This window comes from Lipophrys pholis (assembly GCF_963383615.2).
Source record: "Lipophrys pholis genome assembly, chromosome: 7".
In the NCBI taxonomy this organism is placed as follows: domain Eukaryota; kingdom Metazoa; phylum Chordata; class Actinopteri; order Blenniiformes; family Blenniidae; genus Lipophrys; species Lipophrys pholis.
Genome location: NC_137638.1, coordinates 6,365,255 through 6,381,950, shown reverse-complemented (window position 1 = coordinate 6,381,950; position 16,696 = coordinate 6,365,255). Strand labels below are relative to the sequence as shown.

The window sequence follows — 16,696 nt, the reverse complement described above, 5'->3', positions numbered from 1 at the left end:
AAGAATTAAAAAGGAACTGGAGCCGTTACTGTGTCTTTCTGGACCGTGGATCACTAGTGTTCAGGTGCTTTCAGTGACAGGATGTGCAATAGTGAGGACTGTCCCACAGGTCACGCAAATGCAAAGATATGTGGGATATCTTAGGCTGATGAAGATTTTCTTTTGTCTCGGAAACTGTGAAGACTTTTTTTTTTTTTTTCCCAAAGTCATTGGTATTCAAATGCAGCGTTTGAAGAAGTCAGCTACTGGAAGCAGCAGAGGCATGAAAGCAATGAACTATCTCTGATGGATACGTCAAACTCCGGCTGATCAGCCATGGAGGATCGAGCTGCCAGACAGCGCAGAGCTCTGAGAAATGCTCATTTTGAGTTTCTGATTAAAGTGCTTTGTTCAGCCGTACCTTAAGCAACGTAATCCTCCAACCTTTATTGCATCTCTGCCCACTGACAGGTAAAGGAGGAGGCGTCGAGGTTCTCGAGTTGTCCATCTATGTAGTTCTCGATATTCTCATTTCTTCTAAACACCTTGAGGTGATCACATGTTGAAATCAATCTCCCGCAAAAAAGAAAGAAAAAACAGCCTTATTTGATTTCAGTGGCCAAAGTTCAACGTCGCTATGACTTCACTTTCAACTCATTTCAGTAAATGCAATATCTCCGAATATTATTATTTGAACACTCTTATCTGACAGTTCAAGGTGACAAATGTGACATTAAAATTAAAGAATTGTTCAATAGTCACATCCCACCGTGTCGCCTTCACTTCAGCTGATAAATGTTGAGTTTATAAAATCACCTCTTAGTAAGTAACCATGATTAAATACAAATAAAGAAAAATCTCAGTGGAGAACTCGTTTGATTTCAATTACAGCGATTCTGTTATACCTTTGTTACTTATTTTGAAGGGAACTCTTAGGGAATACTAAGGATGGTGAAAAAAAAGGTAAAACATGGAGCTCAAATGGCTAAAAAGGTTAAATAACTTGAATATCTAAAGTTGGCTTAAACCATAAAATAATAGGAGAATGGATATTTTACACAACAATGATGCATGGAGCTTTTGGAAACGCAACGTTTTGAAAACACTGACTTTGTGGAAACGGGGAAAAACGCAACTTTTCTAAAATGCTGCTACTGGACATGTGCAACACTGTTGTAGTACAAAGTTCTTCTGCACACGCGTGTAGAGATGGACAATAACAACATCGGTGGCCTTCGTCTTGTCATGACTCCCAAATGTTTACTTCTTTCATCATTCACAGAACAACTTCTGTTTCATTCATGAAGCTTTTCCACTCCACATGAGTCCGGACAGTTGTTTGGGTCAACCTCGCGGCAAACAACCACCAGCTGTGAATCCTTGTTCCTCTCCAGCATCATTACAATCAATAAGTCGGCGTCCTTGTCAACATGGTGTGCTTCTAATTGAGGTTTCGCACCGCTACATCTCTTTAGCTCTCGTCTCTCATCAAGCTTTTTTCAATTTGGGGGAAAAAAGGAGAAGACTCCTGCTGGATGATTACTTGTTACCCAACTTGAGGTGTTTTATTACTGCTGCAGGAGAAAGGAAGCTCCAGTCGGTTTAACGAGTAAAATAAACTGGGTAACTAATTTCCATGGCAACTGCGATGCACCTTTGTATTTAGAGCAGCTGGAAGGTATACGAGGGATTGATCTGCCATGCTTTCCTTCATTACCGTGAAGATAATGAAGGTCCCAGCGACGCGGCTCTGTGGTGTGATTTTAATGGCTGTTGGACAACCGTAGGACCACGGCAAGAGGAGGGAAAGAAAAGCTTGATCGGATGAGATAATTGATTTTGTATTTTTCACAGGTGTAATTTTTCCATTTGTGTGCTTTTCTCATTTGAAACCAAACTTGTCTCCCCGGTTTTAACGGTCATGACTTGCAGAGCTGTACCTCCCTGCCTGCGTTTGGGCGTTCTCACACAGATCTGGGGACTGTTGTTGGCGTTGTTCCTGCCACAAATAAAGCAAGAGTTGAGAAGCTCTCGTAGACTTTGATTAGAATTTGGCAATCTGTTGGTCTACGACACCTGGTGTTGTTGGCGACTGCTCATACTTGTCGAGATAAAAATAAAGGGGGGAATCCTACCCAGTGGCCGGCTGCAAAATGAGCCTTTTGATACTTTTCCAATCAAAAAACAGCATTTAGGTGTTCATCAGTGTCATTACCTCGTCCTTATTTCTCATTCAAATATGACCGCTATGCTTCTTTTGCTTCTTCCTTCTTGTTTTTCGGGCCCTCAGATGAAACTGTCTCCTCAGTTTTTGAGCCACGTCGTGACTCTCTCTCTCTCTCTCTCTCTCTCTCTCTCTCTCTCTCTCTCTCTCTCTCTCTCTCTCTCTCTCTCTTTGTTCCAGCCTTAGATTGCTTTATTGCCATGCCATGTAAATACATGTGTGCTGCCAAAAACCCATGAAGAAAATAGGCGGTTAAGTTAATTAATTAAAAAAAAAAAAAAAGCACTGGGGATGCCTCTACTGGCTGCAGCTCAGGTGGTAGATCTGATTGGCTGATGATGAGAGGCTGGTTTCTCTGGTTCTTCCTGTCTGATGCTTCTACTGTATGTAAAAGTATCTCCCTACTCGCATGCATGAAAAACTCCCTTCACCTCAAATTTCCATTTATAAAATAGTTTCATTGTGGAGCAAAGTCCTGTGCTTATTCAGATTAGGATCTTTCATAGGTCAAGTTTGGGAAAGTGTTACTTATTTAAATAAATTAAATGATGGCTTTCCTTTGTATTTAACTGAATGGCTGCTACGTGATGAGATCTGTGGGCGTCCTCGCTTTCAGTTTTTAGTCGGAACTCCTCAAATTGTCCTTGAAATCTAGCTCAGTGAACTCGATAAGCTTTTTTTTCTACAACGTTAGAGATGTGACGCGGCAATATCATAGTTGGAAGAGTAGTTTATGACAAAACTGTAAGTATTTTTAATGTTGACTGGTCCATTTAGCAGCGAAGCACCACTACTGTTTGATGATGCCGCCGCCATGCTTTATAAGAGGTCTTCTTCCTGAACAATGACATTGGTCATGTTGTTTGATGTGATTTTAGCGATTTCACACAAACTAAGATTTTTGTATATACGTAAAATGGGATTTTATGTTTGTATTTGAGTTTATTCCTCACTCTATATGAAGTTGGTTTCACCGTGGATACATACTCTTAGATTTGCTTTTTCTGTTGTGTTTCTCTGGGATTCTTTTGCCCACCACAGTACATCCATTTCTCTCAGACAGCATGCGTCTCCTGCTTGGACAGGTAATGATTGTGAGCTCCCCTGCTGGCAGGACTGTTGTTTGCGCAGACAGGTCGGGGATGTGGCTCCAGGAATCAACACAGTTAGTAACAGAACACAAATATTTTCCCATGGTCCTGGTTAAATAACTTAAGTCTGCCAGACGCTTATGGGCCTCGGCATGATAATTGAACTCTTCCAGGTTGTTTAAAGACATGTTTACTTTGAGGTATCCACCTCCTGACTCATTATATTGTGCTTAGGAAAACATTTCTTAACGTTTTGAATGAATTTGTACAAATATAAACAGCAAATGTTCAGGCATTTTATGGCTAATTTTCCCACATGGGTGATTCCAAGGACAGAAATTTGTCTTTGAAACTGGTAACATGTCTTTAGCCAACCAGAAGGAGAAAAACACCCGTTGAAAATAAAGCAGTGCCAAATATATATTTGTGTTGCTTTCTCCTAAAAGACTCCATTAAAAAGGCTCAACGATGCCATCTGGCATGTCATTCCCAAACTATACATCAACAGTTTGTATTCAGCATATAAAAAAGAACCTTCTCTGTCCTTTTTCTGTAACGTTTAACATCTCTCCTGTCCTGGACACTCTATCAGCCATGATGATAGCCGTACATATAAACTGTACCCTCGGTGGGTACTTGCTGTAGTGATTGCAGTCCCTTGCAAAGCAAATTATAATCATGCATTATCATTTACATACTTGATTACTCGCTTGGTTTATTGCCTTGATTAATTGATTGATTGCAACGTTTCCTCATATTGTATGGCCAATGGTTTTCAAGAGGGAACATGTAAATTCAACAAACACTGGGTGAATGTTGCACTTTCTGTTTAGAATTTAAAAGAGGAAGAAAAAGTTGGATTTTTTTTGTTATTTCTGCACCAAAGTTTGAAACGTTGGTAATTGTTAAAGCTGTCAAATTTGAAGTTGGAGGGAAAGGTATACACTATACAGGTCACCAGTACATCACAGAAACATCCTCTATTGATAATATGGTTGATAATGTTGAAGCAGTGTGTGGTAGGATAGTGAAGAGTATATTGGAGTATGGTAAAGTTACCAGGATTTGATTTAATGACTTAAAACAAACAAGGAAATGACATAAAATGATACAACTTCAGTTAGAATGTGTTAATGCTTTAGTAGAACTTCGGACTGGGCTCAAACTTGAATCTCTTGTTTGGAAGCTCTGTGTATGATCCGACAAATACAGATGTTGAATTTCTTGCCTTTTAAAGCTATTGTGATCCCAGATGTTGAAATATACTGTAAATAAATACCCATCAATATTTGTGAGTTCGGCCAAACCAAACCAGCTTATCTGCATCGTAGCTTTCCATTCAGCAAAGACTAACGACATTACAGTCACACAGTGCCATAGACATGTTGCTCCTCTTAATACATTCTGATTTAGGCCTCATTTACACAATGTTTCAAGTGAAAATACATCATTTTTAAATTTCCCTTAAAGAAAAGTTTCACTTTTACACATCAACATTTTGAAAACAATGCCTGTTTACATGGAAAGGCAGAAACGCTGAAAACAATGTCGTTTTCATGTTTGGCCACTAGTGGGTGACTGTGAGTCATGACACTCTGGAGGCAAACGTTGTTGTTATCGTCCATCGACTGGCATGTGCAGATGAACTATTTACTACGGCCGTGTTGTGCATGCGAAGGAGCAACTTTTCAGAAAAGTGTTTTTTTTTTCCCAGTTTCCAAAGAGGTGGAGCGTTTTTAAAAGTTGCGTTTTCATTAGCGGCGAGCATCATTGTCGTGTAAACAGATCCCCAAAACGCAAAGAAGATGTTTTCTGGTTTCACTTGGACACATAAAAAAAAAGGTGGGTTTTAGTTGTGGTTGCACTACAATGAGACATTCAGACACACCTCAGTGTTCAGAGTCCGTCTGTCTGCATCGTTTTCACCGTCTATAAAGATCTTGAATGTCATTTCATTGCTTTGCATGTTCTTCCAACAGAGGGATCGATTCGTGAAGCTCCTGGATCAGCTGCACAACTCGCTGCGCATCGACCTCTCCATGTACAGGGTGAGGCTCTTTGAGTTTCTTCACTTACAGATGCATATAAAGCCCCGGTGCAACCCTCAGGCATTTTTACATCTTTTCATTCACCAAAAAATACACCAAGCTTTGAATAACAGTCAGCATGAACTGTGGATTTTACAACCATCTGTTAGAAACTGAGCATCTTTGATCATCTCCAGGTGTTTTTTTTAGCTTTCAAACTACAAGCACACCCTTCAAAGCTACAGTGTATTTTTCATGAGTTTTCTTGTTTATTCTCTGTAGAACTCGGTGAGACTTTCTCCTGCAAATTAAACTCTGAGCTGCATATGACGATCACAATGCAGTCGCCATGACCAATGGAAGAAATCACCCACAAGGGGGTTTTTAGTCCGAACAGGCAGACCGACTCTGCTGTCTGAAGAAACGCGAGGAACTGAGTTGTTTACCAACCATGTGCATGCGTCTATTTACAGAATAACTTCCCAGCCAGCGACAAGGCTCGCCTCAGTGACCTCAAGTCAACCGTGGATCTTCTCACCAGCATCACTTTCTTCAGGATGAAGGTAGAAAATATCAACTTCTGGTCATTAACCAATCGTAAAATCCTATTGTGGTTTGATAACATTTGAAATTATGTTAGTTAGACATTGAGTCAAGATTTTAGACAAACAGATTATTGTGCAAGTCTTTACATTAGTCCAGATTGGAGGCAGCTCAAAGCAATTGAATCAAGTCAAACTGACACATTCCAATTATTGTACATGTTTCTGGACCATTTTTCCTTCCCTTTAACAGCCAAGTGTTTTTCTGTGCCAAAGTAACTCAGAACTTAAACATCTGCTGCGTCACAGCCGAGTTGTAAAAAATGTGTTATAAAGTAACAGGTTGCCTTCAAAGTGATAGCTTTTGCAGTAACACATAATTACAAGGTTACTATTATAAAAAAGAGAAACAAGTTTTAGTGTAACAATATACAAACATATATTTCCTTTTTTTTTTTCTATAATATAGAAAATCTTAAAAACTGAATGCTCAGTGCTTGAAAACGTGCAGTTGTTTGAACTAAATCATGTGATTTCTGGCAGATCAGTTAGTTCTTTTGTGATATTTATTGCAAATGCTGGTGTCGCGCTGATAATAGATTTGTGATAAATAGCGTAGTTCTATTGTCAATGTGGCGCGGTCGGCCTGTAATGTTGGGAATCAGTGTTAACTCTGTGTTGGATTCCGAGGTATTACAATAAGATTAACTGCACTCTGGAGAACAGAAAGAACGATTCAGAGGGAAAGAAATATTTCCTCCCAGATTTACCGACACGAGTGTATTCACAGGTTCTTTTTGTGATTGTTGGCCTCCAGAAAAGTCACTTTGTTCTGTCTTCACGCTGCTTGGTCTGCTCGTGTTCAGGTCCTGGAGCTGCAGAGTCCGCCCAGGGCGGCCAACGTGGTGCGAGACTGCGTGAAGGCCTGTCTGAACTCCACCTATGAGTACATCTTCAACAACTGTCTGGAGCTCTTCAACCGCCAGTTTCAGCCCACCGTCCAGCCGGTGGGTTTGGGGGAGAGAGAGATAGCATGCTGCCTGCTTCTTAAACAGACTTTCACGAACGTCATTAAAAGAGTGGAACAGTGTGTGTTGCCACCATGCAGCACACACTGTTCCACTCTGATCAAAGTTTTAATATTCCCGTTGTTTAACTGAAAGAAATAGTTGTTTAGTTGTTTCTTGATTTTTTTTTGTAAAATTCAGACACTTGGACAGAACAATATATCCGGATTGCATCTACGTCGTTCTTGTTCTCAGTGCCCACTACACACACGCGACTTTAACAATCTTACAGCTGGCCACACTGTTGGCCAGGAATCTAAAAGCTTTGAACGCGACATGAGGTTTGCTGTGTGCAGATTGCACAGTGACAACGCGAGCTGAACTGCAGCCTGAGTCGACGTGATCGTACAACAATGAATCGTCACAAGAGAACGCTATCTATAGGCAAAAAACAAACCAGTGAAACATGAACGGCGCTCACAGCCTAGTGGCATTTAGGTGTTTTTGTTTACATTCCACATACTTTTTTGACTCGTTTTGCTGTTGTAGCCGCAAAAGCATCTAGTGAGTTAGTTGACGTAGGTCCTTGCAGTCGTCACGATCCCAACAAATTCCTGACACTGTCAGAACTCTATCGCAGGTTGTCTTCTGAATTTAGGTTATTTTATTGCTGTCGCCATCAGGGTGTGTGGATTACAATCCGAACAAGTCACAAGTGCACATCAAAGTTCTGTTGCTTTATCCTGATGTTCTGTTTTTGCACGTTGATGAACATCGTCAGTTTGAGATTTTTTACGTTTCTAAATTGTTAAATTGGAAAAATTCATCGGAAATGTATTTTTAATTGAATCAGTTTCTGAGACAAACTCTCCAACCGCTCATTAAAACTCCATCAATGCAGTGTGGATCCAGTCCTAATCGATACACTAATGAGCTTTGTCTCTGATATTTAGAGTTTTCGTAGCGTTTCCAAAGTCAACCCTTTTAGTTTGGGTATGAATTATAAATAATTAGCATGTTGATGAAGGAAAGTTCTCTTCTGTGCTTGATTGAGTGTGCAGGATTGTGTCACATCAAGATAGGAGACAGAATTTGTTTAAAACTTCAGTAAAGTGAAGGAGGAACAATAAAAATTTGAAAACTTTTCTTGACACATTTTCATTTTCCTCCTCTTGCAGCCTGAACCCGAGAAGAAAAAGAAGAAGAAAAAGAAGGAAAAGTCTGAGGGCGAGGCAGAAGAGGATAAAGAAGGAGAGGAAGAAGAGGAAGAGGAGGAAGAAGAGGAGGAAGAGGAGGAGAAGAAGGAAGAGAGCCAGCCGGAGGAGCAGGGCCCGAGCATCCAGAATCTGGACTTCTGGCCCAAACTCATCACGCTCATCGTGTCCATCATCGAAGAGGACAAGAACTCCTACACCCCCATCATCAACCAGTCAGTAGCCGCTTCTCTCTTTTCATTCTGCCTTTTCATATTTAAACGATCAGTGAAGTCCTGCTGGTTATCCTTCATGTGGCCAATGACCCAAACATGCGTGATTGCAGATGTACAATATTGGATAAGTTCTGCTGTCCGATGTGACAATATTTATTAAAACAAAGGTTCGCTGACACCGATATGATCCACCTTAGCGTCTGTTGCAGTAATGACAACATTAATAACAGTACAATTAAATAAAATCTTATGTTATGATGCTTTTGTCGTCCTGGGGATGTTGCTGCTGTTGTTTTGGAACAAAAAAATAAATAAACTCATACAACTTACATGCAAACCACATTTTTAAATAGAAAGCTGTAAACTCTTTATTAGTCTCAGAAAATCCCGACTATAACTAAGACATGACATGTTTTGTAATTAACCATTTCTGTTTGAAGGAATAATGAAAGTGTTCTTTACAGCTTTACAGAACATAAAATAGTCCCCCCCCCCCCCCCCCCCCCCCCCCTCCCCCCGTACATAAATGGATAAATCTTAATTACTTGACTGCAGGTGATTCACACACTCTTGTATAAACCTAATGAAAGTCATATTTCAACAACAGGAGCACAGGTGGTTATACAAAATGTAAACTCAAAACTAAGCTCAGACTATTAAACACACTGAGCTGTTGATGATATGTAAACAAACCAAAGTGCAGGATTCCTTTTAAGTCCTTCAAATCCATAATGAGAGGCAAATTTCCTGTGCGAAAATAAGCATCTCTGCCTTTCCACAATCCGTACGACGCCTCTTCTCGTCGCTGAACTGCCGTTCACTATCAACACTGAGGAACCTGCTCCATGCAGCAGAACCAGGAAGTGAGCCTGGTTGGACCTCCGGGACTCTGAAGGAGAAATGTCTTTTAACCCCCCACACCACCAACGTCAAGCGTTCATTGCAAACGACTTTATTTGTTTCTAAAAGTAAAAAAAAAAAGAAAATCTCCACCCAGCAGAAATGTTTGATTTTTCTCTCTTTTACACTCGTCAACATAATAGCAACTATCCTTTTTTTTTACCTTTGCAGCCTCGTTTGCAAGTTCCGGATCTTCAACATAAAAAAAAATATATGTAAAATTATCGATGAAAGAGTCTAATAAATAATTTTTGTCGTCATCCTGCTTCTCCACTCATGTTCTCCGGTCGTAGCGACTCGTTCTGCATCAATCTGCCTGTTTTTCATTAAACTTCGAGGTTTTTCCTACATATTTATGAGGGGTTACTAAAAAGCCTGATGTACGCAGACGGTTTGTCAGAATAACATTCTCGGGGGGAGATTACATTGCTTGTTTTACTGTAAAAAAAATTAAACCAAAAAAAACAACCTCTTTTAACAGTGAGACTTCCTGTCTGACTTATTTTGTGCCTCTCAGATTTCCTCAGGAACTGAACGTGGGTAAAGTCAGTGCGGAGGTCATGTGGATGCTGTTCGCTCAGGACATGAAGTATGCTCTGGAGGGTAAGAGAGAGTGTGTGTTTGTGTGCGTGTGCGTGTTCTGTGCGTGTGCGCGTGAGAAAGACTGAACTCACAGCGTCTCGAGCTTCCATTCAATTACTGTTGGGATGTTCTCACTCCATCTTGTCTTTCCCCTGCCTCCGCCTTCTCTCTCTCCGTCAGTTTTGGATAAAATCGATCACTACCGCTGGAACAACGGTGAGATTTTAGACGGAAACATTGTGCAGATCCGCGGTGTCAGACGTGTAATAAACACTCCTAACCGAATTACAATGAGATGGCTGAATCATTATTGCTGGTAACGTGGCGTCAGAGCCTCACCGGGGGGGCGATCGTGTGAAAACATGCAGGATGAAGTCCACAAGCATCATGCAGCCTGAGAACAGATGATCTTTTAGCCGCAGATTTTACTAAATAAGCATTAAAAAAATTACTATTTACTGTAGTTTTCAATGCACAAAGCAAAAAAATGACACAAATTGCATTTTCTTTGAAAAAGAAATCTTAATAATTTTAATAATATGCACTAAAACAAAGAGAAACAATTGTCAAAATGTCAAAGCTCTGATAGTATATTTGTGCTGGTCTGCCTCGTGTCTCCGGGTGGAGTTATTGATAAAGTACAGTCGTCGTGACCGGAGGATCTAACAGGACTAAATGGGACGGCAAACTAGAAATGCATAAAGTTTATCTGAGCTAACAACCAATAGCGTGATGAAATACTGAAATATTTTTACAACTTATAATTGAGGGTACATGAGACAACCATTTCTTTCACTGTATCTATTTCTGATAAGAAAACTGCTTGAAAGCTGCAAGAAAAAGCTTTTCTTTCCCCCAAGAGCTGGAGCTGGCTTTATGTTTTATTACAGTATTGACTGTAGTTTATTACATTTTTTTAAAGGTTGTTTTTAATGTTATTTCAGTTATGAGATAACTTATTACATTTTTGGCAAAATGTCATCATGATAATGGATGAAACATCTCATTACACCATCGGAATGTTTTAACGTTAACAAAGTCCCAGAACTAAGTGGTTGTTACATGAGACAATAAAAGTTTAGATTTCTTTTTGGTAAAATATGAACTTTAAGGACGTCTGTGTGGAGAATTCTGATATGAAGCATGAGTCAGTGAGTGAATTCCAGCAGGGTTTTCCAACCCGACGTCCAGGAAATTCATATTTAGACACTTTTCAGACCTGCAAAGCCTTAATTTTAGTCTCATTTTAAAAGTTCCTGCTTTGTAAATTAATTGGAGTGGCCGTGTCCGACAGTGTTTGGCTTCCCTCTAAGGTTTTGGCACATCAAAGATTAGAGATGGTCGGGTTTTTTTCGAAGAAAAAAAAAGATTGATAAGGAGAACGTCTGACTCTTTATTTTAAATCTGATTTCATATTATAAATGATCTCATATTAGACGCAGAAAGTGTTGAAGGTTCAGTTTTGAAGCATTAAGAATTAGAAGCTTTAATGTAATAGAGTAGATTTATTTCAGGATGTCGCATTAACGTGATTGTGATTGTTTTCTTGTTTGTTGTGTTGAAATTTGACCACATCAAGACATGTTGGGATTAACATTCTTTAAGGCTGTTTAATCTGAAAATGTTACTTTTTTTCCTTTCAAATTGAAACTTTTTTCAACTTAAAATTGTGTTTTACTCTTTTCTGATGGACTTTATTTGTAACAAGTCAACATCTTTCTCAGCATTCTGACTTTCTTCTCGATATCTTCACCACATCGTTGACATTCAACATTATTTATTTTTTTATTTTTTTTATTTTATTCTGACTTGTTTCTCCTCGTTTATCTTTTTTCCTGACAGTTTGACTTCATGTCTGCGTCTGTCCTGACATTTTCAACTCTTCTATTGGCATTTGACTTTTGTTTATTGACAGTTTGACTCCTTTTCTCTCGTTTTTTTTTCCCTCAACATATCGATCTGCGCGTGGCAGTTCAACTTATTTTGGCGTTTAACCTTTTTTATTTACGTTGTTATTCCTGACTTCCTCTTGATGTGGTCCACTTTCAGCTTTTGTAGAAACAAATGAACATCGATAGAGAAGCTTGTAGAATAAATCACATTTGAATCCTGTGGTTCTCCTAAACACCCGACATCTACAGCGTTTTGCTCATGTAGCCCTGCTCCTTCCAACCTGCTTGAATCTCATCGTCGCTCATTTCTCTCATTGCATCATGTTTGTTTCTGGTTTGTCTGATTTCTCATCGTTTGTGTTTCATCTCAGCTCCCAAAACATTTCGCATCCGCAGAGTTGATTTTTACGCTGGTAAGGCGTGTGTGTGTGTGTGTGTGTGTGTGTGTGTGTGTGTGTGTGTGTGTGTGTGTGTGTGTGTGTGTGTGTGTGTGTGTGTGTGTGTGTGTGTGTGTGTGTGTGTGTGTGTGTGTGTGTGTGTGTGTGTGTGTGTGTGTGTGTGTGTGTGTGTGTGTGTGTGTGTGTGTGTAGATTATTGCAAAGTTTCACATCTTAACTACACCCCATGGTTAACATACAGTACTCATATCAGATTCTCAAAATCTATTGGAACTTTATTGTTAGTTTTTTTTTTCTGATTCGTAATACGAGGTGGAGTTTATTTGTTAACAAAATGAGGTTAATCTGAGAAAATTTTGCAGTGGGTGAATTAACAATGGAACTGAAAATTGGTACATTGCAATTGAGGGCAGAACATTTCTGATAATTTAGTTTTTTTTAATGTACAGTTTCTTTACAGTAACTTCCACTATTGGTTGTAATTTTACTGGTGCTGATGTTTCCAGAGGTTTTATTCATTCCTATTCATACTTCATATTCCTCTGTGAGCAACATTAAGCGATCTCTGCAGAAGCAGGCCCATGTATATCTGAACAGAATTAATCCGATTTTCCATCTGGCATTAGGTCGAAAACCCAAAATGTTGGATTTTTCATGATTCATTTTGGCATCAGGATCTCAAAAAACTGGCAATTTGAAACTTGTTAGAGATAAGTGATCGTCATACTGGATTTACATGTTTACACAGTAGATTTTTTTTTTTTTTTCATCGCTTAATAAAAATAAATCAACCGAAGAACGGTTGAGCTTTAATGTCTTCTCCTTCTATCTGCTGCTGACTCACTGCAACAGCAGGCAAGTTTAAAACCCATTTTTCTTAAAGAAATAAAATCATGAAAACACCCACAAGTAACGGCTCGGACTGAAACCACATTCACTTACCATCTACTGATAGCAAATAAGAAGATTAATTGTTTTATATATTTGGAGCTGGTGGCTGTTTTAGTCAGCGGGTCGTTTGTTTGGCGCATAGACGATTCACAACCTAACTTCGGAATTCATAAGCTCACTCAGTGTGATTTATTTGAAAATCAGACTTACAGAATTAAACTGCGCTCACAAATACTTAACAGATCAACACATCATTAGTCTCAGAGATTAGTTCATGTACAGTTTCTGCAGAAGCGGCATCAGTCTGGAACAAGCAGAGACACAGAATCCACAGTTTCATTCAGAGAGAGAGAGAAATCCTAAACCTTGTCCTCGTCAACAGAACACGAGAAGCACCGGCTCTGCAAGACCGCCGACTACATGAACCTGCACTTTAAGGTCAAGTGGCTTTACAACGAGTACGTGAAGGAACTGCCCATATTCACGGACGCTGTGCCCGACTACCCTCCGTAAGACACACTAACACACACATTTAGTGATCGAAACAAAATAATAGAAAAGTGGATTCACATAGTCACGGAATCTTCAGTTGTTGGTGTTCTCTTTGCGTTTTATCTCACGTTTGGTTCCTCTGAGACTTTGTGGAGAAGCTGCGAGTTGTGTGTGTTTTCTTGGCGATGTTCCAGATGGTTCCTGCAGTTCGTCCTGGCCTGGCTGGCTGAGAACGAGGAGGTTTCCATGGAGTTCATGCACGGAGCGCTGGAGAGAGACAAGAGAGAAGGGGTGAGTCCCAGTAGTCTGGACATGCCTCCGACCGCTGAATGATGTGATCGAGTTGCTTCACCAGCCACAAGAAAAAAACATCAGGTTGAGCGTTGTTTAGAGTTTGAACGGGAAAGTTAGAAGTGGACTGACTAGAGCTCATTGACAACATGATGAGACGGCGACCGGCTGATCCTGGTTCAGCAGTTTGATGCTTTCTGGTTCTATGAGTGTTTTCTATCTGAACAACATGGATGTTGGAGAATTACACTGGTACGTTTTGTTGTTGTTTTTTTTTTTGCTTGGATAGATCTTTGATTATTTTTTATTTAGTGAGGATTTTTCTTTTCTTTTTTTTCCATTTTTCTATTTGGGGAGATTTTCTCAGCTTTTATATTGGGGTGTGAGCAGATTTTCTATTTTTTTGTTTCTATCTTCTTTTTTCGTTGGTTGGCTGGTTGGTCGATCAGGTTTTTTGTCAATGTTTTGACAATCTGAAATCACATCTTTCAGTGAATGTTTACAGTTCAGTTAATATTATATTGCAAGCCAAATTTGGTGTTTTTCGTGTTTGCTTTAGGTGCTTTAGATCTTTGTATTTTTAATATCAACAATATCAATACCAAGTTAGTAGTTAAAAACAAGTTAAATAGTATAACACAATAGGTAAAGTGACACCGTTTGAATAAAGCTGTTGACATTGTTGTCACAGACTGGAATTAAACAACTTAATTATATATTATATGCTGAATCACTAAAAGTAAACCTTCTCTTGTTAATAACAAATAAAGCAAATTACACTTCCATATGATTTAATCATTATTTTCTACCAAACTACACACACACAACATATATATATTCTGTCTTGTTGACCTTCAATTACTGCTGGCGGAGCTTAACAATTAATGAAAATGTATCTAAGCAACACTGTCAATGTGTTGTGAATAAATAAATAATGTATTCGGGTTTTGAATGACTCACTCTGCCATCTAATGGTGTAACGCTGCATTACAAGTTGTACAGATGGGGGCTAGCTGAGATCTTGCAAAATGTTATATATTTTCAGGGGAATACTTCATCGCACTGTTTAATTATGTTAAATCTTGTTATTTCTTATATTTGTCCAATAAAAAAGTAAGAATCTGCGTATTCAGTCAGGTTTATTTGCAGCTGATGACAAAAAGAAAGCTTTGTTCAAGCTCTATCAGCTCCAGCAGAATGTAAAAGGAGAATATTTCTGGAAATCATGAATGTTTCACCTTTGAACAGTAGAAAATAGGTGTTTTTTTCTCTTTACTGAGCGGAGAGCCGCAGTTTGAGTGATGTAACATCAAGGCGAACGATCCCGATCTGAAACCATTTGAATACCGAAACAGTGAAGTTTAACTCCGACATTTAGCTTCTTATCTGAATACAGGAAGAAAAAAGGTTACCAAGGTCTGCAGTGGGGAACGTTTTTGTGTTTAAAAACACATAAAACCAAGACAGAAATGTTACATTACTCAACATAAAATATCTCCTGCATTCCTGATGACCCAATTCATTTGAATTAAACAGGAATTCTGTTACAGATTTGGTTTGTTAAAGAAGTTTTAAGTGTTCATTTATTCTGTTAGATTTAACTGTGGGTCAGCTTTATATATTGTAGGTTTAGAATTGTAAAGTAGAAGCATCAAACTTGGCTCAGTTGAGAGAATAATGTTGTAATTTCAGGTTTGGGGATTTAAATCCAGGCTTTTTTATGTCCTCGAGCCGAGATTTAGTGAAGAAAAAAGCAGCTCATAAAGCAAAAAACTGCCGTGAAAGCCTGAGTAATATTGTAGTATTTGTGAATAATCTTAGCATAAGTACACCATATGGTTCAGTCAATAATAAGCAGATTGTCTTATTAATTTTAAATAAACCGCAGTCACATCACTGTTTTGCAATCGGAGACAGATGTGCCTTCACGTTCACATATTGCAACCAATCATGGGTTTGACAAGCGTTAAGAAAAGAGGGATTTTCTGTGGAGAAGAAAAGCGTTACTGGCGTATGAAATCAAAGCACAAGCATCAGCGCTTCACTTCAGATGGCACACGATGAACAGAATTTACTTTCGGAGCATATTTTTACTCCTTGAGCATTCAAAGTGGGCAAGACAATCACAAAAACGATGCGTTTTTGGTCAAGCGTCTTCCTGTTCTTCCTCCCCCTGCAGTTCCAGCAGACCTCGGAGCACGCTCTGTTCTCCAGCTCCGTGGTGGACATCTTCACTCAGCTCAACCAGAGCTTCGAGATCATCCGGAAGCTGGACTGCCCGGACCCCACCGTGGTGGCCCACTACAACAGACGCTTCGCCAAGGTGAGCTGCGTCTTTCGTATCGGCTGATCTCAGCAAGAGCAACGACTCCTCGCTTCCTCTCTCATCTGCACATAGAAGTGGACGTTTCTGATGGCCGTGATTAGCCTGTAGCTTTCTTCTCATTAGTGGCCAATTGAAAGATAAATGCACTCTCTCTTTCTTCTGCTCAGGCTGCATAAATTACAGATGCACTAATTCAAGGTTTTTATGAGGGTTCAGATCTATTTCTCTGGATTATATGTCGGTACAATGCAGATGAAAGGAAGCTGTGATCCTGGTCGGCATAATATTTGCATGTACTGTGCAAAAACAAACTTTAAAGATGTCACATTTTTTTATTTGTTGTCGACCACATGTCTCGCAAAAATTTCAGAAGAAGAAATTCTTCTTCTTCTGAATCACTGTATTTCCCATTAGGTTTCATAGCTGTTATGTTTTTTGCACTAAAGCTCATCAATTCAGTTTAATTCCTTTCTATAAATGTGTGTTTTATTAAGTAATCATTAGGTTTACTCTCCTCTCTTGTTCTCTTACTTACTCTTAAAAAAAAAAAAGCCTCCTGGGAAAAACAAACTCTGAAACCTTGAAACCCACTGGAGTGGAGAAAAACAACAGTGAGAACTGACAG

At 39.3% G+C, this 16,696-nt stretch overlaps 1 protein-coding gene across 1 annotated transcript in view; it reads left to right on the top strand.

Annotated features, from left to right (window-relative positions):
- unc13ba (unc-13 homolog Ba (C. elegans)) overlaps positions 1–16,696 on the top strand; it is a 181,484-nt gene that overhangs the window by 133,086 nt on the left and 31,702 nt on the right. The window contains exons 22-29 of the mRNA XM_080466529.1: positions 5,274–5,342; positions 5,795–5,884; positions 6,730–6,870; positions 8,169–8,299; positions 9,717–9,802; positions 13,345–13,471; positions 13,649–13,745; positions 15,925–16,068. Coding sequence (XP_080322655.1) covers positions 5,274–5,342; positions 5,795–5,884; positions 6,730–6,870; positions 8,169–8,299; positions 9,717–9,802; positions 13,345–13,471; positions 13,649–13,745; positions 15,925–16,068 — 885 coding nt within the window. The remainder of the gene's footprint in view (positions 1–5,273; positions 5,343–5,794; positions 5,885–6,729; positions 6,871–8,168; positions 8,300–9,716; positions 9,803–13,344; positions 13,472–13,648; positions 13,746–15,924; positions 16,069–16,696) is intronic.